General features: G+C 37.3%; 1 protein-coding gene across 1 annotated transcript; it reads right to left on the reverse strand.

Annotated features, from left to right (window-relative positions):
* Nucleotides 1-1,096: 1,096 nt before the first annotated feature.
* On the reverse strand, nucleotides 1,097-27,429 carry LOC119788310 (neuronal acetylcholine receptor subunit beta-2-like). Its single transcript, XM_038292565.1, has 6 exons — nucleotides 27,127-27,429; nucleotides 10,219-10,364; nucleotides 10,041-10,085; nucleotides 9,513-9,622; nucleotides 4,462-5,452; nucleotides 1,097-2,881 (listed from the first exon to the last, which is right to left on the reverse strand). Exons 1-6 carry the CDS (start codon nucleotides 27,221-27,223, stop codon nucleotides 2,726-2,728), a joined length of 1,545 nt encoding a protein of 514 aa, XP_038148493.1. The 5' UTR covers nucleotides 27,224-27,429; the 3' UTR covers nucleotides 1,097-2,725.

Below are 27,429 nucleotides of genomic sequence, written 5' to 3' on the forward strand. Positions count from 1 at the left end.
ATGTTTCAATTACAAATATGTGCAAAACTCTGTCTGTATTCTGCTAAATACCAAAATTCAAAGTTCTGCAATTGTGCTATTTTCATTAAATAGCAAATACATCAAAATTGCACGTGAATACACTTGTTCACGCGATAACTGAAAACAACATGGCAGTGCGGAATGTAAACATATGAGATACATCCACATTTCTAGTGGCTGCCACCATCCTCTAACTATTTCCAGTCTTCTTCCTCTTTTTACAAGGCAGTAAGGTCCAGTTGCAGATGACGTGACTCGTGTGATGCGGGAAAAAAAGTGTTTTCATTGCAGTTGCTTTATTTTCATCGCAGTGAATTATAACAATTGGATAGGACCGGAAAAGCACCTCATCAAAACATAAAAGCTTTTTATTGAAAAACTATTTAAGATTTCCATTTAGCAAATTTATTGTCTAAACTACAATTTGATGGTTAATGGAAACGTAACATGAAGTAACAAACCTAATGAGGTCTTCTATTTAGGTAACTTCTAAGGACATTGTAGCCTGACGTAGTCCTACTCAATCCCAGTCAGAATATGAGTCTGATACTGCTCCATAGAGCTGTGATTATGGGGCGTGTTTTGAACGGACCAGGAAAAAAAATGCCTCTGCACTCAATTGGATAGATCTACAACCAATAAGAGCAACGGAGTGCGTGACGTATGTTAAGCCAAGCATAGCTGTTGTCAACAAAAATCAAAGCGTGCAGTTGCGCGCCTGGAATAAGAAGATTAGCCGTGATCGCGTTTCTCTTTTCCTCTTTTAAAATTAATTTGCTGTCGATATCTTCTAGAACAGACCTAATAGCAGAATCTACTCACCTCAACTCTCCGGCGGCAGCCATTGTTGTTGTCGCCCAAGCGCGCTTTGGTCACGTGGTTGATTACAGTACGTTACTGTTGATCATCTGTCCATCATCGTATAAAGCCCGCCCTGACAATTTGATTGGATCGCCAGAGGGTGGGCGATCATACTCGCGCTACTATGGAGCAGAGCCAGACCGAACTTCCCAACCTCAAACCTTGTGGGCGGGACTAAGTTCGGAATGGCACCCAGGCTAAGGACATTGGGTTGCACTGAATTCAATCCAAGGGTATCAGAGTAAAAGCGGACCTGGCCTTTTCAGGCTTTTAACTTGAAAATTATGTACTGTATCATTTTCCCTTTGCAGTTTTGTACCACGTTGTACCAGACCTCAAAGGCTGTTCTCCTGTATGCTTCATCAATGGCCTTCATCCGTGGTTCTCTGGGCCCACTGTCCTGCATGCTTTAGGCTACGTTCACGCTGCAGGACTTGATGCTCAATTCCGATTTTTTTGTGAAATCGTATTTTTTTGCGTTGCCGTTTACATTTCCATATATATGCAAGTTGTATGTGATCTCCTGTGTAAACTGCATTCATACAGCTTATGTGTCCTGCATGCACACTAGAGGATGCAATGACATTACAAGCCAGCATGCTTCTTGTTTGCAGAAGTAAACATGGATGCAGTGCTGGAGCGCATCTAGCGATCTTTCCAAACCTTAAAACCTCAATCTTTTCAAAATAGTAAAAAAAAATGACTGCTCTCCCCATCATCGTCCACCATGGTGTTTGTTTTTTCTTGCAGCTTATGTGTAGCAAGATGCAGAATAGTGACCTATGTCGGGTATTAACGGCGTTCAGGTCGAATGAATGTGACCTGGCCGTTCAGACACAGGTCGCATTTGAAAAGATCTGATTCGTATTGGATTCAGGACCACATAGCCAAGTGGCCTGGGTTGCATTGGAAAAAATTGGATCTGTGTTGTTCAGACTGCCATGAAAAGATCAGATCCAGAGCGCATATGGGCCAAAAAATCGGATTTGGGTCACTTCAGGCTGAGGTGTGAACGTAGCCTTAGATGCATCTCTGCTTGAGCACACCTGAGTCAAATGACTGCATTTCCACCTCATCAGCCTCCAAGGGCTGAAGGGACCTGTTAATCACCCATTTATCTAAGTCAGGTGTATGGAGGTAGGAACACCTAAAACATGCTGGACCAGGAATAAAGACCCCTGCTTTAGACGTATCCCTGCCCTAATACAGATAATTCAACAGATTCATTACCTCAGCATACACTCATGTTCTACAAAAGCAAGCAAATTACCAGTTACTTTGATTTATTTGGGTTGAAACATTTGAAACACAGAAGACAGCGACCTTGTAGGACTGACTACTGCAAAAAAATCTCAGAAAGTTGAAATGGACTGATCCGTTTTATTTCCAGATACAGTGCCAAGGCAGAGATATATTCAAGATATATTCATCAGTATATTCAATATTGATATATCTTGCCATGTGAGTGAAGCCAATAGTCTTGACATAAAAATCCAGGTTTCAGATTCGTGTATCTCTACCAAAAATAATGCATTAAACTTTTAACGTGGCAAAATATTAAAAGAGAAGCCCACCCAGTATGCTTTTGGATTTTATTTTTAATCAATACCTTTTCCAAAATGTTGGGTTATAAATTAAGGGATGTGGGCATGCTGGTATTTAGTGTTCAAAGAAAGATCAAATCAGAAGATCAGAGATCAGCAGGTGGTGAGGGAGCACTTGGGTATACAGGTCAGGGTTTTATAAGTGATGGTCATTCTGGATCTGCAGAGAAATGTTTCTTTCCAGTAAAGTAAATTTTCTGTCTGAGTCATTTCAAAACTTAAAGGTGGAGTTTCAGATTTCATTTATGCTCTGTATCTTCAGCAACTGGGGTGTTGTAACTCTGGAAAAGGGGCTGCATGAAAAGTCCTGCAGTGCCGACCACACACACACATACAAAAATCCACAGGAAGAGGCGGTCAATCACCATGGCCACATATTTCCAGTCTTCAATTATCTGCAGAAAATCAGAGAAGATGTTAAATGTCATTGCTTTATTCACAATCTTGAATTGACAATTAATTGTTCATCATCTTAAATATTATGATTGCTCATTTTGGAAGAACTGATTTTTGACTGTGATGTGTCAAATCTTAGTTGTAACTGGCACTATATTTATCTCAGTGGTGTTTTTATTTCAATAGGTTTTTCAAGTTTTTTGTTCAATTCAAAGTTTTCCAGTGTATGATATTTTTTAATAAAAACATATGCTTGAGACTAAGAAACAACATATAATATAAAATATATTTGCTTTAATATCAGACCAATATCAAAACCCAACCAACTATTAATAATGACTCTATGAACTTCTAAAAATATACCTGACTAATCACTAAGTTGTTCTTAGAACCAGAAGCATGCTAGATCTTATTCAAATACAACAGTAACCATCTTGGACATCTTAGCAAGCATTTAGGTTTTTTCCTCAACAAAATAGTTTGGATGATTTTTTTCCTAGTTGATAAAACAAAAAATGCCTTCCTCGAGGGAATAGCTGATCAAGCTGCCTTTTAGAGACCAGCAGGTATCCAACAGATGGGAGGGACGCCGTTGATTTGAAATGCATCTCACTGAAAGTGCAAGTGACCTAAAACGTCTCCCTTGGCTTATTTGCTTTTGCACCTGGAGTCAACCTTTGTCAGTTTTAAACTTGTTCAGAACAAAATTTCTTCTGGATTTATTAATAGGTTTTAGAACCACTTCTGCATGCAATCATCCTTTTCTTAATTGTTTAGTTTGGTATATGGATATTGGGATATTAAGTGAGAAAGAAATTAGATGTCAGTATAATGATCATTCACAGTCACCTCAAAATTTGGTTCTTTAGAGGTAAGAAGAAGTTACTGGTGTTTAAAGGGTCTGTATTAATGTTCCCTCTGGTCAAACATTGATCAATCAGTAAGATTCTAGGAAAAACCCTGTTTTAAGTTGCAAATACTTGAGAATGGTGCAGGTGTTTGTTTTTTGACCACCCTACACATACCAACAAATGGTCCTTTTAAAAGTCTAGATTTAAATCCAAAAGGAAAAGTTCAAATACTGTAGTTCAGGCATCCCCAAACTCGGTCCTCAATGCCCCCTGTCCTGCAGGTTTAGAGGTTTTCTTGCTCCAGCACAGCTGATTTTAATTGAAAGCTGATTAACAGGCTTTTGGTCTAGTGTAATCATTATAACCAGCTGTGCTGAAGCAGTGAAACCTCTAAAACCTGCAGGACAGGGGGCCTTGAGGACCGAGTTTGGGGATGCCTGCTGTAGTTTATGCACACTTCCATCCAGTCTAACCTTTAGTTTTCTTACAAAGCAGATTCTGCAAAGAACTCAGTCACTGCATGTACACAGCTGGAAACACAACTAGTTGGGTATTGAACTGAGAGCTAGTTCAATGCATAACCAACTGAGTGGGCTGAATTAAAATGCAAAGTATTCTTGTTGATTTTAATTCAAAATTGCGTCAAACTTTCACTTACTATCTTTGCACTACATTGTATTGTGCTTTTACAATAAAAAACAGTTTTAACACTTCCTCCAAATACTTACTCCCTCATCATCATCTTCACTCTTCATTTTGTCAGCAATGTAGCGAACACCATCCACTGCTTCTTCCATATCAATATTGCTCTTGAGTGTCATCCTCCTCCTAATGTCTGTGTTCTCTGATAAGTCACTACTTCGCCAGCCGTAGCGTTTGGCTGACCCTTCGTTAACAAAGAAAGATGAGGAAGAATCGGCCACTCCCACCCCCTGTCCTGTCCCACCCTCTGCTCCACATGGGATCTGGTCTGAGGACTTCTGCCTCTGGTATTTTTTCCTGAACCTCTCGCGGATATTGGAGTTCCCTGGTCTCCTCATGAAGAGAAAAGAAGGAAGCCGGTGCAGAAAAACCCGTTTGACCCAAGGTGGCATGGTGTGTGTGCTCGGGGAGCGGTGGTGGACATTGAGCACGCAAACACTTGTGACAATAGAGAAGGTGACCAGCACCATTGTAAACATGAGGTACTTCCCAATCAGAGGCACTGCTAAAGATGTTGGTGGCACAATTTTTGAAATAAGAAGTAAAAACACAGTCAGGGCCAGGAGTACGGAGATGCAAAGAGTCATCTTTTCACCACAGTCTGATGGAAGGTAAAACACCAGGATAGCCAAGGAGGTGATGAGGATGCAGGGGATGATCAGGTTGATGGTGTAGAACAAAGGTTTCCTCTTGATGATGAAATCATAGGTGATGTCCAGGTACCTGATATCATTTGGGTCTTCATTCTTGCGTCCTGGTAGGGAAACAATATCCCACTCACCACTGGGTTTGAAGTCATCCCGTGAGGCATAATCACTGAGGAGGATGAGATCTATCTCTGTGTGGTCATACGTCCAGGAACGAAACTTGAGGGTGCAGTTCTGCTGGTCAAAAGGGAAATCCCGCACTTCAATTTTACAGGCAGATTTGTAGATGGCAGGTGGGAGCCAGTCAACATCTCCGTTGTTGGAAACTAAAGCATTGGAGTAGAAGGAAACTTCATATGTTCCATCAGCACTGAAGGAAACAAAGAGATCGAAAGGAGAAAGTCAAATCCTGCCTTTTCTATTGTTGCATCTTACAAACTTTTACTAATGTTTAAAATAAGATTTGGTTTATTTCTGACAGAGAATGGCACAGACATGTCCCCAAAACAACATGACAATATAAAAAGAGTAATTTTGGGGGTAACAAAAAAAAAAAAATCATCATATAAGTGTTACCACATAATGTCTTTCTTATTAGACAAGTTCATAAGAAGGTACTGCATCGGGAGCATTAAATAACAATGGGAACACTCAGAGGAGATGGATTTTGATCACTGGAAGAAAATAACTTGTCTTGTATGTTATTTATAAATGCGTTATCTATCAAAAGCTTACAAGACAAATGCAAGATGAGACCGTTCATGACAAAGCTTATTTCCATGACAATAAGACGGTGATGAAATGAACATGGCTGTGATGAAAGATTTCACTGTCACATTTCTGTTATTTTGTCAACTTTCTTCACATTTGGTGCTTCTATATGTTAAATTGAAATATATATCTTAAATACCTACTCTTCTTACTGTTGTTCCTATGTGTTAGGGGTGTGTCGTAGTTAAAGGTATAGAGCATAATCTTTTATTTCCTACAAAATATGCCAGGGAGATACACATGCAGGGAGCCAAGATACTTAAAAACTACAAGAAACCAGCAAAGAGGAACTGCAGAGGTAGTGTATATATGAGGAACAGAACAAAGGGTGGGCTAATGGGCTGATATGGAGCAGGTGTGAATAGAACAAACCAGAAGGGAGCCAAGGGGAAAGGAAACAAGCACAAGGGGGCAACAGAGTGTAACTCACACACAACACTGCCAGAAAACAACTACAAAGACAGAGAATTACTAAGAAACTTAAAACAGACTTAAACAGGGGGCAGAACCCTGAAACATATATTCTAGACTGACAGTCTAAGTTGGTCCTTCTGCTATTCAAATAGTCATTTTATTCAAATGGAAAGCAGTCACACACACACACACACACATATACATATATATATATATATATATATATATATATATATATATATATATACATATATACATATATATATATACATATATACATACATATATATATATATATATATATATATATATATATATATATATATATATATACATACATATATACATATATATATATATATATATATATATATATATATATATATATACATATATACATATATACATATATACATATATATATACATATATATACATATATATATATATATACACATATACATATATATATATATATATATATATATATATATATATATATATATATATATATATATATATATATATATATATATATATATATATATATATATATATATATATATATATATATATATATATATATTTAATGATTAGATGATTAGGTGCACTCTTCAAAGAGGGGCTTAGGGTTTAGTGTGAGTATTGGGACTGGGCCCTAGTGACCAATCAAACTTTGACATATTTTGTTAGCCAGTAAAAGAAGCCTTGCAATGCTATATTGGAAGTGTTGAGGTGGGCTGTAAAGATGATTTATTTATTTATTATTTATGTGTGTAAGGAGTGAGAGGAGAGTAGAAATAATTGGATAAGCACAGAAAATGAAGTGATAATACTGAAAGCTGAAAATTGGAAATCTAAAAATAAGTGCTCAAAGGAACATTTGTGTAAAACTACATATAGAAATGTAATTTTTATGGTTAAATTAGAGATGAGATTCAAATAATGCAGTTTGGCGTTTTTGGTTCCTTTTTTAATCAAATGTGCCTAATTGACCTTTTGCATGAAAAAAAGGTCAACATTTTATAATGCTTATGACTAGAGATTGGACATTTTACAAAGTTGTCCACAACTTAAACAACAAGTGTAGTGAGTTGGAGAGGTCAACTATGAATTATACCCAAGATATAAAATATTAAACATATATTATTTTTTAAAGCGAGGGAGAAAAAAATATTTTTTGAACATGTTTAAAGTTATTTAGCTCAAGTTGTGAAAATGTTACAGAGCTTGTACAGATATCTCCAGAAACTAAAAGATGTTAGCTTTCAAAAGAGTTACATCACGAGCCGGTGGATTTATGTTATTTTACTGGCTAATGGCAGTTTGGGTATGCAATTTGTTTTTGCAAAAACTATAAAAAGGTGGGAGCTAAGGCATTGAACAATCACACTATAAATTCAAATGCACAAAGCTCTCAAATAAAGATTCAGAACACAATATAATGGTTATCATACACAAAACAGAGTGAAAAACATAAGTAAGGGCCTTCTTAAATGAATAAACAGAGGTTAAAAATTCAAGAGATACAAATATTTTTTTATTTTTTTTATGGAGACAACAAAAAACATTTGAGGTCAATATACAAGACTATACACTAAGCTGAATTTGGTATTTTTTTTACATAATCAGGATAACTAATATTTTGACATCAATAATAAATTATATTGTTTTCTCAAGGATTTTTGAGCCAGAACAGATGATGGTAGAACACATGGTGGGTTCTGAAAGAGCATTGAAGAGTAAACCTATACAAATTGTTATATACAACATTAAGTGGATGGAGACTAGTAGATTTGGCATTTTACTAAATGATATCACAGTACCCAAAAAATACTCTAAAGAAAGAAATAATACTTTTCCCAAGAAGAAAGTAAAACAACTATCTGATTGATGAAGAAGTTTCAAATGATATCTATTTTTTAGAAACTTGGTAACACAATGTATATGAGAGGTGAATGAAACCAAAGCATCAACCAGAGGCCTTCATATTAAAACAACTCAACTGGAGCAATTGATGTAGAATCCTGACATGTAAATAAGGCTCAGAGGCAGATATTAAGTTTTTCTTCTGAACTAAGAATCAATTTATGGGCTTGAAGCTAGACCTGAGCTGTGTCAAAGTCCTGCTGAAGAGATTATATTGGATTTGAAACGATTACTAAAGGTATCACCTGCAAATAGTTGAATATTGCAGTCAGTGCAAGCAAGAAGAAGGTTGTTGATAAGATTTTAAATTAGAAGAGGACCAAGTAAAGTACCCTGTGGCATACCTCAATCTATAAAACTGATATCCTATCTTAATATTACTTTTTTCTGTCTTCCATTTTTATAGAAAAAAGCTTTCACTGCACTCTTTTTCTTTTTTATCCATCTTACATTTGGCATTTTATGTGGACCTGTTGTGTATTTAATATAATCTTCTAAATCATATAATCTTTAAAAAAAAAAAACATGAAACAACTGTAACAAGTCACAAGATTTTTTAACTGAAAAAAAACATAAACGTGACAAACAGCAGCTGGAATAGGACATAGCTCCCCCTTTATTTCCGTAGTCCAACGCAACCTCTTCCAAATATGGTATGGGTCTGTTATGTGGTCAGTCTCTGAGCCTTTCAGCATGCTGCAGCGAGGTGAACTAGATCACATCTTTCAAAGCTTCAGCCATCCCACTCATTGCCCTCTTTGGTGCTCTACCTCAGGGTTTTTCACTTCCTGTGTACTCAAGTGAGCTCTTTCATTTATCAGATTAGAGAAAATTGTGTCCTTTTTGCTAAACTCTGATGATAATTTATCTAATCTGGCTGCTCTTTCTAAAACCTGTCTCTACTTTAGACCTTGATTTGGCTTCAGAGCACACACATTGCTCTCCAGCATTACAAAATGTTTTGTTATGGTATAGTGACTCTGTGTAATTATTTGTGATCTGTTAAGATTTCTGTTTTTTAGTCAGTTTTCTTGCTCGTTATTTGTTTGTTTGTGTTGTTGTTTGTTAAATTTGTTTATTTTGGAGTTTTCTTTTTAAATGCTTCTTTAGTTTATCACATCCTTTGATGGTTTTGAGTGATTTGATTTTGTTAACGTTGAAAACTTGAAATAATAACGTTGAAAACAGGAAATAGAAAGCCAAAATTGAAAAAAGTAACATCTAAACAAAACAAATTTTCTTAAACCACTGATTTTACTGCAACATTGGTCACAGACCCACACACATTTACTGTATCTGTCATGAAGCTATCTTACTTGTTATAGAGGACGATATCTGGAAGCCAGATGTGCTGTGACGGCAGTCGTATTTTCTTTATTCCCTCATACTCGTTGGGATCCCACATTAATCGGTAGTCGTTCCAACCCTGATGCAAGATAAAAGTTATGAGATAACATGTAAAAACAAGCAAGGGCTTGTTTAAAAGATATCCATTATTTACCTTCGCTAGGAACTTTGAAATGATTCAATTCATACAAAGCAACATAAATGAATTTTGAGGTCATATGTAAACAAGGCTGGTTCATCCATGAAAGGAAGTATTGGTTGAGTCAGCTGTCACGGTGTATTTATAATAGTACACCAGAATTTTTGACTAACATGCTGTGAGCTGACCTCACCAGTGAACCGGCTTTATGTCTGTGCACAATTTTCCACAAACCACTGCACTGTGACAAACCTCAATGCATTTATGTGCATATGACGACTAACATGAACCACAGATATGATGCATTCTCACACACACACTTTTAAAGTGACAAACAGTAGAGTTCAACTGAACAAACCTGGGTTAACCAGCAGTTAGTGGTCATGATCTGCTCCCTCTCATTCTGAAACACCGACAAACATGGAAACACAATTCAGACAAAGAAAACAAAAGAATCCTTTAAAATAGACATTCATAAGATCTGATGGTGTTATAGCAGTTTGTCCTTTCAGTGGTGGGATCCTGTGTTTAATTACCACGTTGATCAGCTGGGCCAGAGACACCTGTATGTAAATTGTGACCTGCTGGCTGTTGTTGACAGCTGGCCTGATCAGCTTGTTATACCGCTCCGGTGACAACAGCTGACTCACCAGCCTCTCCTCTACGTCTGCACACAGGGCAGCTGGGTACATAAACAGATAAACATACAGACAAAAAATAAGAAACTGCTGGAAACAAACTATACATTATGGACTGAAGGTCATTGTCATTGTCATACCAGTCTTGCATAAGCTAAAGGCGTTTTCTAAAGCTCCCATTGTGATTTGTGTTTCTTTGCCTGTTATACTTTATGCCTTTCTATGGAAGATCTTTCCTGCCAAAAACAGAGAGCACATATTTTTAATTTGAGATTTCCTCTACTTGCAATAAAAAACTTTTAATGCTCAAATTCAAGACTTCTGCTTTCTCTCAAATACATTATCTTCTCCATCAAATCTTTGTTCCTGCTCATGGATCTAATGCTTCTCACAGATAATTCCTCCTCTTGTTTACTTCCTTCTCTTTGGGTGCAAACCACTCTCTTCTCCAGTCAGAGATATGTTCGGAAACCCGTCGGCTCTGCTTTTGGATTTTTTTCGCTCTCTCTCTCTCTCACGCTGGAGTTTGATCGTCACCTAGCAACTGTCCAGCAAATAGAAAGACAGCCTCAGCCTAAGAGTCCAGTTCTTTTCTTCTACTGAGTTTGCAGTTACTGCTTACTGGTACTAATAATAAAATCGTTTTCAAATGTTTTCTTCTTATATGCCAGATCAAATACATGAACTCATAGGAAATAAAATAAATGGGTTAATTAAAAATTTTAGCCTCAATAAAAGTAGGCTACTTACTTGAGACTTGCTTCCTTTTTCATAATATGTTAGTCAGGGCATGTGCAAATGCTGCCTTCATCAGAAATTAGGTAACTTTTCATTGTTGGTTGTGGAATCGCCCCTTAGAAATTTCTAGGCTTTTATTAATTTTTTTTCAAATTATTTTTGTTTTCAGCTTCATATCTTATCAGAATTTATATTGCAAAGCAATTTCATTATCAGCAAGGAGTAACAGGAAAACTCAGTAGAAGAAAACAAGTGCACCCTTTCTGAGGCTTTCGTTCTATTGGCTGGAATGGTTGCAAGGCGACGATCCGATTCCAGAGAGAGCGAAAAAATCCACAAGCTCAGCCGATGGGTTTCCGAGCATATCAGTGACTCAAACCGAGACTGGTTTGCATGCGAGGAGAAGGACGTAAAGGAGAGGAGAAAATAGATGCAAGTACAAGTTTTGAGTGCAAGTAAAGGAAATCCTGCTCTTAAATTTAAAAAGTGTGCTCTTGGTTTTACTTCAGATATTATAGGCATATAAAGTCACAATTACTACTGCTCAGCCTTTGCAAACTCCATCAGTGGTAAAGAGCCCTTAGTGGCAGTATGAGGATGTGGATTAGCATCTCCCTCCATACAAAATAACACCTATTATCAGAAAGCAATTTTAATCCAGAAAAATATAAAGATTATACTTTGCAACCAGTAGCAATCTCATATTTCGTCTCTAATGGACCAAACCTTGTTCAATGAAATGCTAACGCTTGACTGCCCCATTTCCATTGCAATTAAAAGGCCTGGAGCATTTGAAAGCCTTTCCATACACATTAACCGAGGTAAATTCAGATTCCCATGTCTTTACTGTCCTGGGACTCTGGTCACCCTAGAGACCAAGTACGTTTTGGATTTTTGAGGGGTGGTTTGTGTACAGCTGCAGTGCTTTGTTTCAACAGTGGTGGCAGTAACCAGTGAAGAGCAGTATGAAAAAGTTTTTTCATGAAATATGTTTTTAAACAAGAAAGTACAAAACTTAATCCATCAAATGATCAAAATTTGAAACTTAATTATTAAAATTATGATTGTACTTTTAAATATATTTTTACAGTGGCAGTCCCTAACCTCTTATATTATAACCTCTAATATGAGTTATGCTCTAGCCCCTTCTCCACTGAAAGCGAAGGGTTTTAAAGCGCCAGGATGTCTTCCCTCCATTAAAGACATTTCATCCCAACGCTGAGTGTCCCGAGCCCGTAACATCATAAATGACCCCTCACACCCCCACCATGGACTGTTATCCCTGCTGCCCTCTAGGAAGAGGCTTCACAGCATTCAATGCAGGACCAGCAGATTCCATAACAGTTTCTTCCCCACTGCCATTAGCTGAATGTTTTGTAAAATTGGTTATTTTATTGTATTTTATTATATTTATCATATTTTATTATTTGAAGAGTTATTATTTATTATATTTATTATTAAAAACCATGAAATGTTAGAAATGAAAATATACAGTCCTATGTTTATATTACTCTTTTTATGTATTTTTTTGTGTGTTTTTTAAGGCTGCACTTTTAAAAAATTTAATTGCCTGGAGAGCTGTTCTTAACGAAATTTCTTTTTGTTTACATTTGTGTACACAAAATGAAAAAATAAATCTGTCTAAGTCTAATAGTCCTGTCTAGCTAGTAGGCCAGTAAGGCTAAGCAGATGGTAGTAACAGTGGGAATCCTGAAAGGGAGCTGTAAAGCCCAGCCAGCAGCGCAATGATGTCCTGATATCTGTATTTGTCTGCAGTGACTGAAAGAGAATATAAACCACTCATGAGGTATGTGTTAAAACTGCGAGAGTCACAATTTAAAATGTAATGTTTCACAAGAAAGTTTTGACTGTTGGTTAATGTAGGTATGAATTTGATTGCTTTGCCACAGTTTAAAGAAAACTATTCAGAGTAATGAGCTACAGGGGCTCTGTTACTTTTCTTTTTAGAAACAAGAATTACACGTTCTCTTTAGAATGACTTTTCATGTATAACTACTGTAGAGTATAACCCTCTACATGTCATGATTGGGTTTCAGAGAGTAAAGCCCAAGATGCAGAACACACACGGAGAACGCTGGTAAAAGTCCAAAGAGTTTATTTAAAGACACAAGCACATAGAAATAAACAGGGACAGTTCAGTCCGGGGGCTGGTTCACTTGGGTCTGTGCAGGGAACGGGGGATGGCTGGTTAACTGAGATCATGAGGGGCTAGGCCTCTAGCTGTATGCTTAGCAAGGCTAGCTAGGATCTGAGCTTCCAGCTCAACGCAGAGAACAACAGGGGATAATCCACATGGGAACCTCTAGGGAAATTCCTCAAAGAAGTCATCAGGTTTCATCCACGTGGGGATCTTCGGGTTGGCTCACCAGGGCAGATTAGCAGGTTAGGCTTTCCAAGAGCTTCTGGCTTGAGACTGGTTTCCTGAGACGCAGCTCTCCCAGAGCTGCAGACCAGAGACAGGGTTCCAGTGAGGGTGCTCTCCCTGAGCTTCACAAGGAGACAGGTGGTTAAGCTCATCCAGAGCTTCACAAGGAGACAGGAGGTTAAGCTCATCCAGAGCTTCACGAGGAGACAGGATTCCTGTGTGGCACAGATAAAGGAGAGATTAGAATCTGACCTCAACCTAGGAACAACCAAGACTCAGTCTATAGCAGAAGGTTCAGGAAGCTAACCAACTAAGATCAACACTGCGGCGTGGAATCAAGGTTTGAAGGCAGCTTAAATACTGTGGTCCTCCTGATGAGTAGATCAGCCACAGGTGTGTGGGAGGCTCAGCTCAGGAGGACCCACGGCGCACTCTGCTGGAGGCAGAGGGTAATCTCCAGAACCTTAACAGTGACTCCAGCCCTAAAGAAAAGACAAAGAGAGCAGAAGAGGATCCTCGGCGCCCTCTGGTGGGCAAGCCTGAGGATCTCAACACTACATGTATAAAAACACAATTTTTAATTTAAAGTCTTTCACGATTCTATGCTAACAGGACGGCAAGAGAGATCACAAGTTGGTCGCCGTTTCTTGGCTTGTGGGGATTTTTCCATCATCAAATCTAAAGCTTGTACTTTATATAAATATACGCTTATGTGGACATGTGGACTCATGAAACATTTTGACTTAAAACATTTCCTGTTTGTGATGTAGATATCTAAGATTTGGCTGGTCACTCTCATAAAAAAAACTGTCTTAATTAGTTTTGAGTTTTTATTTTTAATGAATCATAAAATTAAAAAGCAAATCTGGCAAGATTTATGTTGATAAAAGAATTAAAGTTCAAATAAATATTTTAAGGTTAGCATTTACTTACAGCTTGTCAGCTGGAAGTAAAGGGAGAACCACTTGATGTTCCAATTACCGCCTTCTATACTGATGGTGTAGTAAAGTTGTCACGGGGCCTTGTGAGTCATGGGAAAGACAGCTGATGAATTAGCCAGTTACCTAGCTATTAGAAATCCTGGCACTTTAAAACCCTCCGCTTTCAGTGGAGAAGGGGCTAGAGCACAACTCAAGAACAAAGGAGTGAAGAGGATAGAACGGCCTCCACTATTCTCTGACCTCTTTAAACTCATGTGGGATCACCTTAGGCATGTCTGCTGGAGTGACAACCATAAGTATTGAAGCTGGCTATCTAAACCTTAAGCAAAAGAATGGGATGCTTCGGAAGGCAGTGGTCAACACGTCTTAACTCAAATAATCCCCTTAAACACCAGACATTATTAAGACATTGGTTTTTAGGCTAGATCTTGTTGGTTCATCATAATCTTGATTTATTCCAGAAATTGTTGTTAAAAATTAGGCTGCGTTCAGTCAGTCGGATTTTGTACCACTATAGTCCAATAATACATATTATTAAAGATGAAAAGACGTAATTTTTAGATTGTTGAAAAGACAATGAAAACTGTGTTTGCTTTTCACTTTTCACTCAAATATAGACGTCCTTTGGACGTAAATGATGAAATCTTTTCAATGTCTTTGCAACCAAAGTTTTCTCAGTCGGTATTTTCCCTTACTTTATTGTTCCATTTATTTTGTGGAAGCCACCAGTGCAACAAGAATCTCACTATGGATGCTAACACCACCATTACTGTAAGGTCTTGCAGGAATCTTATCTTTTATTTTAAGAGGTAATAGATGCTCTGAGAGAAACTAACCTTTACATAGAATATTCCAGTAGAACAAGGGTATACCGGTCAATTTTACTCCGGATCACTCTCCAACAAGCCTCTAACAAAATGCAGACTAAGATCATGATCTTAAAAGATTCTATATGAGAGGAGTCAAATTGCATGTGTCATTTTTTTGTACGTGCACTAAGTGGGCATGTTGCAGGGGATCTACAAAGATTTCTGTGCAGATGGATTCCCCAATTAAAATGAGCAGATTGAAAGTCAGTGTAAAAGAAAGATGAGGTTCAAAGCCATAGAGATGGCCAATCAAAAAAAGTTTTAAAAAATAAATAATAAATAAAAATATTATTTATTGTGCTATTTGTAGCCTAAGTCAAAGTGCAAAGAAAAAAGTAAAGGAAAATACAACAGAATCATGCTTCATACATAACTTTAAATTAGTTTGAGAGAAAAAACACATCTGTGATAGAATATTTCTGAGAGTACTAGATAACAAGTTTGGAGATAGATAAAAAATTTCAGTCAGCAGACCAGATGTTTGGACAACCTTCTTCAAACATGACTAATTATACCCAAAGAATGTAGATTAATAATAACTATTGTAATTGAGTTTAAAATAAATGATCTCCAAAGTAGTTTTAAGCATAAAGCTATATTAAGTTAGCATTTCACCTGAATCTGAAAGGTAAAAAAGAAAGCACATGATTTAATTCTCTATAATTGACCAAATTCATACTTTTTCCTCAAATTCTAATGGGCACTTTTTACTTGTTATGAAGCTTAAGTTGCAGGAAGCATTTTTAAAATGTCAAATGCTGTTCAAATGCCATCTTATTTACCTTTTAAAGTCTTTTGGAGACTGCAGAAGATTTTAGACTAAGACAATAATTATCTTCCAGCTGAATATTCACCCAAAACAACAACCAGTGCGGCAGTAGGATGTTTCAGATAGGGCTGCAACTAACAATTATTTTAAAAATCGATGAATCGGCCGATTATTTTTTCGATTAATCGATGAATCGGACAAAAAAAATTTTTTTATATTAACCTCTTTATTCCAAAATAAACATTTTAGACAGAACAAACAGCCACACAAGTACAGGTTGCTCATTAACTGTACTGGTGCAATATGAAAAATAAATGTTACGCAATAAATAAACTACGCAAACTTACATGAGAAATGTAGCTGTATATCCACAAAATATAGGGTACTTTGTTTCATAAAGCGCAAAAAAAGAAATTTTTGTTTTTAAAAGCCCCTAAGGGGTTCAAACAATAGGCCTCCCCATTTCAACAAATGAGGTTTTTTTAGACTAGAAGAGTTCTGCCTTTGAAGACAGGAAAGTATAGCAGTTAAAGTTGCTACTTGAGAAAATACTGAACCATAGAGATAAAAATAGCCCTGTGATTAAAATTATAAATTGTATTTGGAATAAAAATGAGAGAACTAGGGCTGGTAAAAAAACACATCCTCCAAAGACAGATATTTACATGGGAATGTAGCATATAATTAATTGACATATTACTGATCTTGCTGGATTTTATTCTGCTTTACTTCCATAAATTGCAGGATCTTCTTTACTTTATCTTTGCCAGAAGATTTAAACTTTAAAAGCCTTGCCCTCATAATTTGCAAGTTAATTTATTTATAAAGGCTGTTTTAATTATTGTGATCAATTTGCGCCGTCAATCCCGGCGCATGTTCGCTTTATTTGCAGTCTGAATGCTGAGGGTAAACATCCTGACACCAGCGCTGAGAAGGATTCCTGCGGGAGAACGGGGTGGGGAGGGGGGAGGCGCCTCTCGGCAGCAGCTGCCGCTGGAGGACAAGTTTAGGAACGATACATGCTTTCACGTAAGAGTCTCCAAAAGCCGCCAGTAACACCGTAAAAAGTCGCCAGATTTGTCGCTAGTCGCTTTTTTGAAAAATAGTCGCTGGAGGGGACTGAAAAGTCGCTAAATATAGCGACAAAGTCGCTGAGTTTGCAACACTTTGCATTTTTTTTTCTTCCCCCGTTTCAGTCAAGTGGCAGTGATGACGGCGGCAGCGGATGACGCATTAATCGCGCAACACAACTAATCGATGATGAAATTCGTTTTCGCTTTTAAAAGTCGATTTTTATCGATTTTATTGATTCGTTGTTGCAGCCATAGTTTCAGATGAGAATACATTAGAATGGCCTAGTTAAAGCCCAACCCTTAATCCAAGAAAAGATTTTTCAACAAGAATTAAAAATGGCTTTTTATTGACACTCTTCATTTATTCAGAGTTTCCTGATTTTTTAAAAAGTCTAGTCAGAAAGATCTCCCACCCACCTTAAAATTGGTGAAACAAAGTATGGAGTCAAAAGATTGAAATCAAATGCCTGCCACACTTCGAATGGGTCAAATGTTAGGTCAAATGTTTTAGAAATCCTGTATAGTTTTCCTTACACTGCACAATTATGAAAATCTCAATAAAAAGGCAAATATTGAAGTTCCTGGGCAAATTTTGAATAGTTTTAAAGGGTATGGTTATTATTGCAAGCACTGTGTATTTAATGACAAGCACAATCAAGAGCAAATTTCAGCAAAAGGAATAAAATTTAGGATTCTTATTGCAGCGTTTTCACCTTGAAAAGTGGGCCCTTCAGTGGGGTTTTCTTTTTTGCTATCTTCTTGGCTGATCTACAGGCAACTTAAGATGTCAGCTTTACTTTAAAAATGTAAAAGGGGCAGTATAAAAATAAACTGGACCACAAAATATTCATCAACTGGGAAAGAAAAATGTCTTAATGTGTTTGCTGGAGAGGATGGAAATCTTGGAGAGATGTTGTGCAGATCTTGAGAGCTGACGTAAGTGTTAATTCTGACAGCATAGATCTAAAGAGCAAATAAGGTGAGAATAAGATGTATAGGCTGACGTAAGCTAAGACTGAGTTTTGTGTCTAACAGTGAATCTCATAACACATGTATGCACACCCACAGAGAAAGACACTTCGGTCCGCCTCAATGCACTCTCCTCACGTCAATAATTCATGGCCACTCAAATAAAAATACCATCTTCTGTGGTGCAGAGAGACTAAAACATAATCATAGATTAATCTTCAGCACTTTACCATCCTCCTAAAACAAAAACAAAAATAGAAAAGTCCATCAGACAAAGAGATAATTATGATATAGATTTGCTGGTGTGTTCAAATGAGACAGATTCTGTCGTCAGGTGACTATTGATGAAAAAAAAATCTTCTGCATCCTTTGGATTTCTTTTTAGGATGGTAAATAATTCAGTAAACTGCCATCTCTGGTGGACCAAAACAATTCAGGCTTCAGCTGTACTTGGATTTACTCAGTACGCTGCCCTAATCCCTTGTTCTTTTAACCCTTAGATGCACACGTGGGGTAAAAATGACCCAATGTGTTGTAATTCATTAAAACCTTTTAAATGAGAAGCAATAATTTATTCATATCCCAGGTATTCCACATAAAACAAGTTTCTGCCTTATATCCATTTCTCATAATTTTTTCATAAATTATAAGAAATTACAATTTTTGCATCACTACCCCATTCTCCCACAAGTGCTGTTTCTATGGAACCTTCTACGAACCTTTAATTCTTAGACTCTCTGACTGTCCCACTTAAACACCAGATTTCCTTTCTCACATTTAAAGCAACTTTGACCGTCAATATTGTCCAACTCCACCCAGGTCATTTTTTACAAAGCGACTTCATTATCTCCACTACCATTAGTCTCCATAACTTATTTTTATTAACAGAATTTGTGATCAAATCAGGAATCAAATATGTGAAATGTGTGATCAGATTTGGTATTGTTCAAAGTATAGTATTTAGGTAGGTAATACGGTATTGTGTTAGTTAACAGTAGCTAACATCAATGTTACCAAAGGATTGTTGGCCAACAAACACACAGTTATATACCTTCTTGTCTTGCTATATGTACAGGTGCTGGTCATAAAATTAGAATATCATGAAAAAGTAGATTGATTTCAGTAATTCCATTTAAAAAGTGAAACTTGTATGTTATATTCATACATTACATACAAACTCATATATTTCAGATGTTTATTTTGTTTAATTTTGATGATTACAAATGACAACAAATGAAAATCTCAAATTCATCATATCAGAAAATTAGAATATTGTGAAAAGGTTCAAAATTGATGGCCCCTGGTGCCACACTCTAATCAGCTAATTAACTCAAACCACCTGCAAAAGCCTTTAAATGGTCTTTCAGTCTAGTTCTATAGGCTACACAATCATGGGGAAGACTGCTGACTTGACAGTTGTCCAAAAGACGACCATCGACACCTTGCACAAGGAGGGCAAGACACAAAAGGTCATCGCTAAAGAGGCTGGCTGTTCACAGAGCTCAGTGTCCAAGCACATTAATAGAGAGGCGAAGGGAAGGAAAAGATGTGGTCGAAAAAAGTGTACAAGCAAGAGAGATAACCGCACCCTGGAGAGGATTGTGAAACAAAACCCATTCAAAAATGTGGGGGAGATTCACAAAGAGTGGACTGCAGCTGGAGTGAGTGCTTCAAGAACCACCACACACAGACGTATGAAAGACATGGGTTTCTGCTGTCGCATTCCTTGTGTCAAGCCACTCTTGAACCACAGACAGCGTCAGAAGCGTCTTGCCTGGGCTAAAGAGAAACAGGACTGGACTGCTGGTGAGTGGTCCAAAGTCATGTTCTCTGATGAAAGTAAATTTTGCATTTCCTTTGGAAATCAAGGTCCCAGAGTCTGGAGGAAAAGAAGAGAGGCACTTCATCCACGTTGCTTGAAGTCCAGTGTAAAGTTTCCACAGTCAGTGATGGTTTGGGGTGCCATGTCATCTGCTGGTGTTGGTCCATTGTGTTTTCTGAGGTCCAGGGTCAACGCAGCCACATACCAGGAAGTTTTAGAGCACTTCATGCTTCCTGCAGCTGACCAACTTTTTGGAGATGCAGATTTCATTTTCCAACAGGACTTGGCACCTGCACACAGTGCCAAAGCTACCAGTACCTGGTTGAAGGACCATGGTATCCCTGTTCTTAATTGGCCAGCAAACTCTCCTGACCTTAACCCCATAGAAAATCTATGGGGTATTGTGAAGAAGAAGATGCAATACACCAGACCCAACAATTCAGAAGAGCTAAAAGCCACTATTAGAGCAACCTGGGCTATCATAACACCTGAGCAGTGCCACAGACTGATCGACTCCATGCCACGCCGCATTGCTGCAGTAATACAGGCCAAAGGAGGCCCAACTAAATACTGAGTGCTGTACATGCTCATACTTTTCATGTTCATACTTTTCAGTTGGCCAACATTTCTATAAATCCTTTGTTTTTATTGGTCTTCAGTAATATTCTAATTTTCTGATATGATGAATTTGAGATTTTCATTTGTTGTCATTTGTAATCATCAAAATTAAACAAAATAAACATCTGAAATATATGAGTTTGTATGTAATGTATGAATATAATATACAAGTTTCACTTTTTAAATGGAATTACTGAAATCAATCTACTTTTTCATGATATTCTAATTTTATGACCAGCACCTGTATTGAGGACCATATGACTCCCATGACTTACAATGTTTTTCAGTCCTTTTTAACCCTCTCTATGCCCTAACCCTGAAAATAACCCTACACCTGACCTTTACCGGTGCATACCTCACCTGAACCCTACATTATACTCGATTCACGGCATAACCCTTACCTTAATGTAAGCAAAAAAGCTTGTGAGGACCACAACTGGAGTGGCCGGATGTCTAGTTTTAGGCCGGACAGTCCGGATTTTCATTGCATTGTACAGCGTACTGCGGAGCATCCAGACTGACATGTATTTGTCCTCCTTTATGAGACACAAGGCTTGTAGAGCATTTTTTTTTCCATTTTTGCTGGGGTGCAGCCCAATACCCAATCATAGGATGTAAAAAAAAATGCATTGACTATCTGGTCTAACAGATGATTGGCCAAGAGTGGTCCCGTGTCAGAAAAATTTGCTTGTCATTGGTTAAAAAAGTAAACAAAGATCAAAGTGCTGCTTAGTTATATATTGAAAAAAAGCAAGACCTCATTTATCTCTGAAGGGACAAATGAGCATGACTTCATAACCAAATGTAGTCCAGAATCATTCCATGACTTCTGCATACTTTGCCGATGCAATGTGGACATTAGCAGTCAAGGAAAACCTGCAACTGAACTGCATGCGAGTACGGGTAAACAGAATTAATACACAACTCTTCAAAGAGGGCTTTTTTTCATGAATGTTTGTCGCCCCTGGATGCGAAAATAACTGCTGTGGAGCTGTGCAAGGTGGGCAATACTGTAAAACATCACCATTCCTACAGAAAGGTAGACCCACAGCTAAAGAGATGAACATAAAAACAGTTCTGCTGCACACTCACAGACACTGAAGACAACTTCCCAAAACACAGAAGCTCTTTAAATAAAAAGGTATGCTTTTTGAGCAGTTGAATGTGTATTTTTACAATCTCTTTTGTTATTTGAATAAAATATTAGGCTATTTTTATCCTGAATGTTACGTTTTATATTTAAGTCCACACGTTATGCTTTGTGGCATTCTGCGTTTGAAAGATTCAGCTCAGTAGTCACATTTTAAACACCACAATGTATTGAGTAAATCCAAATATTTTTAACTCTTTTTGACTTTTCATTGATATTTTTTGCTATTCAGATACACAAGTATCCTCTTTAAAAACCTCAAAATTGTACTAGAAATGAGACTTTACCAGATTATTATGTATACCTTAGTAATTTATTGATATGCAGCATAATGTCCTCCTTGTTGGAGCTATAGAAATTGCTATACATAGAGGGTATACAAAATGAAATTTGGGGGGAAGAGATTAGGTATTGGGAGACCACTCATCCATCCTCAACCATTTGTTCTGATCCTACCAGATGTTTATTATCTATTATCTATTATTATCTTGAGGAATCTGACTTCTTTTGGGTCCTTTGCCTCGTTCTCTCCTCTTTTGAGAATATTTCCTATTAGAACAATGCGGAAGATAACCAAAGTAATAACTCCATCTCACTGGATTCGTTCCTACCCTGAGTTTTCATTCAATGAAGTGACCAGACATATATACCTGTTTACACTAAAAAGGGACATATCAAGCTCTGAAAATAGATTTAATATGTTCTCAGCTACAGCATTGTGACTTTTAAAAGAAAGGTCAGCTTGGGTTCTACCTAAATTCGAAATAATATACACACACTAAATACATACAATATGCTTAGCCAAACACTATAAATCTTAAAGGAATAGTACACCCAAAACATGATTAGCCTTCATTTTCTACTCACCCCCATGCTGAACAAAACTCTGGAGTACTTTTTTGATATCTCAAATGCATCTGGAGATCTGGGAGGCTTCTTGCTGTCTGCTGACATTCAAATAATGGAGGTCTATGGTGCCCGAGACAGAAAGGTCCATAAAAGTCCACAAAAACGTGTCAATATTCCTCCATACTGCTCGTCCAATGTAATCCAAGTGTCCTGAGTGGGTAGCATCCAGAATTTACTCGAAACGAAGTCATTTAGAATGTTTTTAGAGCCTAAACAGTAGTGTATAGGATTTCCTAATAGCGCCCCCATGCGCGCTCACGATTCTACGGAAGCCGGCAGACCAAACCGGAAGTCAGCGTCAGCGCATTCAGCTCGGCAAAGAACTCATGCTCTTCCTCAACACTGAAGTCCTCAGACATTTTTCTTTCGTTGTTTCTTTCTTTGCACAGGTAAACAGCACATTTCTTCTTCTACGCTTGCATTACTGGCAGAGCAGACGCTGACTTCCGGTTTGGTCTGCCGGCTTCCGTAGAATCGTGAGCGCGCATGGGGGCGCTATTAGGAAATCCTATACACTACTGTTTAGGCTCTAAAAACGTTCTAAATGACTTCGTTTCGAGTAAATTCTGGATGCTACCCACTCAGGACACTTGGATTACATTGGACGAGCAGTATGGAGGAATATTGACACGTTTTTGTGGACTTTTGTGGACCTTTCTGCCTCGGGCGCCATAGACCTCCATTATTTGAATGTCAGCAGACAGCAAGAAGCCTCCCAGATCTCCAGATGCATTTGAGATATCAAAAAAGTACTCCAGAGTTTTGTTCAGCATGGGGGTGAGTAGAAAATGAAGGCTAATCATGTTTTGGGTGTACTATTCCTTTAAGGAGGAATTGTTAGGATGTTATTAGTATATTTATTCGGTGGGAAAAATAAAAATGTGAGTTTTTTTTAGGCACAAAATCATTATTAGTTAAATTGTTGATCTCCCTAAAAAACTGAAACATGTTTAAAAAAAATGGAGTGAGTCAGCTGCAAAGAGAAGACTTAAGATACCAATTAAAAATATGGGTTATTTAGAGAAATTGTACATGGAACAGTGATCAAACGGGCTTTGTTTAAATCTTAAAATTATTAGGCCATACAAAAACCCTGGTTTATTTGCTGCATAAGGCTTCATATATATATCATTCACCCGGTCACACACAAATGATGTATGTCCTTTCGATGAGGATCTTATTAAAGAATGATCAGCACTTTTTCACAGCAAATTAGATATTTATAGGGAGAGAATTCCAAAACTCAGTGACAGGACATGAGATTCCTTTTTTTTTTTGGTTTGTTTAATATCAGCGAGATATGGATCATTTTATTTTTTATTTAGTTATATTTACAGCACATGAAGAACTACTGAAATTATTCTCAGATTACACATAAATAGATTCATTCATTCCACGGGAGGAAAGGAATTAATTTAGGTTTAGGATTAGGATTCAGTCAATAACAACCTAAAGATTTGAGGGCATTCTATGGGATTGATTGCAGCTTATAATGGCAATTTGCCTGCAAACAGCCACTTAACTGTGTAAAAGAAGACTGAATCAACATAAGGAGGGACGCATGGTATGAACCACAGGTTCTATATATTAGAACAATGTTTTTATTCTTCATCCTCACCTGCTGCCAGAAGATTTCAACTAAATAGATACATTGATCTACTACCATTCATGAAATATCCCGTAATATTTTCACGGTAACAACAGGCTATGGCAAGCTGTTTTGATATGTACTAGATATGTATGATATGTACTAGATATGTATGATCTGTACTAGTTTTACTGGACATGTTTTCATTGTTTAAATTACCATTTCAAACAAAATGACATTCTCCACATCTAGAATAAACATTCTGGAAGTCTAGAGAAGTGCTTTTAGTAAATGTAAAAACAGCCTGCCAAAGCCCACCTCATATAAACATGCTTTAACTGGAGCAACAATCTTCTCCTTAGCCATTTGCCACTCCTTTGTAGCTGTAGCGCTGTTTCTCTGTGCTTTAAACACATTTTCCTTTTCTGCATTAAAATCTCTAGTTTCAGTGGGCTGAAATAGGCACTTCCTGTTGCCTGTTGTCATGGTGACTTGTCAAATTGGTGCTCCACCAATGGCTTTGCATTACTTTTTTGCATACACGCTTAACTCTGAGTGGACCTAGTTAAAATTGATTGAACTAATTGATGGCACCCATTGTGAAACCAAACACTCAGAGTTCCCAACTTTGGCTAGATCAATTTAGAGTTGTGGATTTGAATCTGAATTTATTAAACCTACTTCATGAAACGGACCCTTGCTCTCCAACTACTCCTCTAGGTGGTAGGGACAGTTTGTTTCTGAATGGTAGCATGCTCTTAGTGTACATTTAAAACTTTGGAAACATATCAAATCCCTTCATCTTTTTAATATTTTGCATCCACAAACAATGTATTTTATCAGACTAACACAAAAAGGAGTGCCAATCTAAAAAAAAAAAAAACATTTCAAAAAGGTTTGTTTAAGGTTTTTACAAATTAAACTTTTAAAAACATGTTTCAAGCATCATACATGAAATTATTGTGGACACAGCTGTCGGCCTGAATGCACCTTAAGAAGTGATCGCTGCAAACTCTGCTTGCCAGCTCCGTCTCTTCATGGCACCCACCCATATTATTGGCCTTTTGGGGCTTTAGGGGAGCGATAAAATGAAATAGTCTTTTTTCCTTGTCAGTTGGTACACCGATATGCTGAGCATAATCCTGATCCATGATCCCATTTGTCTCTGTGTTTTCAAGGTTATATAGAGAAAAAAAATAAATAAATAGCTTCAGGTCGTGTTCTATGTGCATTTTATTTTATTGTCCAAAGTGGAGTAGCGAGTAACAAAATTGACTGACATCAGATGCATGTCTTCTATAAAGGCCTCAGAGGTTTGTTACAGAAAATAAGAAACTAAACAGTTTCATGAGACCAAGACTGTTAAAAAAAGGAAGATTAAATGAGGATTTGGACAGTTCAACATATTCCATGATTTGAGTACCTTAAAAGAAAACTGTTTACTCCATCATGCCCTGTCAGGCTGAATGGAGGTTTGAAAAGAGGACCCAAATGCAGAGATTGAAGCTGAAGGTGGTTTCTTGTAGATTTATCTAAAAAGAAAAAAGGCAACAGAAGCAACAGCAAAAAAAAAAAAGAAGAAGAAGAAATACAAAAAACTAACAGGGGAAGAAATGAAACCAGCAAACAGTGACTGAGCAGGAGGTGCATATATGGGAGAGAGAAACAAAGACTAATCAGCAGATTGGGAGCAGGTGTGAACAGAGGAGTCTAGAAGGGAGCTAGGGAAAATGAGACTGACACAAGAGGGCAACAGAGTGCAAACAAGAAATACCTAAGAACTCAGATACAATCAAAAATAACTAGAATAACAAATAAATGGAAATAAAACCAATGAAAACTCAAAGATAAAATTTAAACAGAACCAAAACCATGGCAGGCCCAAGCTAAATCCATAGGAGCTCCAGAGATCAAAGCTTAGTTGGGAAATAGGGCAACTTTTTTATAAAAGTGGTTAAACAAAACACAGAGTTGAAAATAATCTGTAAGAAGACTTGTTTGCATGAGCAGTGTAGGTGTGTGATTTGTACCAGTCAAATTGCTCTAAAAATCGTGGTCCAAAAGGTTCTATGTAGATGTGAGGGCCAATTTATTTTTGTTTGTTTTTTTAAACCATGCATGATTTATGCATCAGTACACCTGTTACAATGGGCTCTATGCACAGCTCCACTACTTCCTGAATTTAAGGCAGCTCCTTTGTTTCCTGTCTTTCATTACTGGACGAACTGATTAATCCAGGTGTGTCTGGCCAGTTACTTAGGTCATACACACCTGGATTAATCAGTGCATCCAATCAAGAAAGACAGGAAACAAAGGAGCTGCCTTAAATTCAGGAAGTAGTGGAGCTGTGCATAGAGCCTATTAGGGACTCTACTAAAAAAAAATCAAAATAACCCCCCAAAGTTTGTGGTTGTAACATTAAGTATGTAAAATGTTATGTTGAAAGTCAAAGTAGTGTATATACTGTTGGGCAAATAAGAAATAGGATTTTTTCCTAATTTGAATTACCTTATTTTTGCACGCTATGCAGCCACATTACAAAACATAAAACACAATTTTTTGCTTCTTAGATTAAGGTTTAAATCAAAGGTATGCAATCAATGCACACACAATCATATTTCACTCCACCTGTTCTTTGATTAAAGGAAGTTAATTGAACCCTGCTGTAATGTCCTACTCTTACTGCATGCGGCATGATGGTATTTTTACACGATAAAATTAACTATTGATTAAACACTTGCACAGAAAAAATATACAATGTATAATACAGTTCCAAATGTAGTCTCTGAACTTAATAAACAAATATTTCATGCTTTGGGTCAGGAAATGCAATAACCTTTTACTACAGACGAGGAATAATTAATATGGTCAAGATACTGTGCAACAAGAAGCAAGTAAAGGCAGGTTCAAGACGCCAATCCAAAATAAAAAAAACAACGAAAGAAAAAAAGCAATATTTTAGAAAACGACTCACCTGCCAGGGCAGAAACCAACAGAGCCAGCGCTGTTTTCAGGGGGACCGCCATCACTGCCTCTCCTCCGGAGCGACACACGCTCCCAAACTTCCACATAAACGGAGATTGTTGCGTTTTAAGTTCCCTAAATCAGTGCGTCAAACCAAAATAAAAACAAAACAAAAAAAGCAATAAAAAACATTACAGCGGTGCCATACTATCAGACTCTGTAGCTGAAAGGCATTTGATGAAGGTCTTTGTGCATCTAGAAGATGGAGAGGAGCGCATGCTGCAGACTGCAGGGAGGTCTTCCGCAACAGCGC

The sequence above is a fragment of the Cyprinodon tularosa genome, unplaced genomic scaffold, assembly GCF_016077235.1.
Source record: "Cyprinodon tularosa strain WSP-4 unplaced genomic scaffold, ASM1607723v1 ctg314, whole genome shotgun sequence".
Classification (NCBI taxonomy): Eukaryota; Metazoa; Chordata; class Actinopteri; order Cyprinodontiformes; family Cyprinodontidae; genus Cyprinodon; species Cyprinodon tularosa.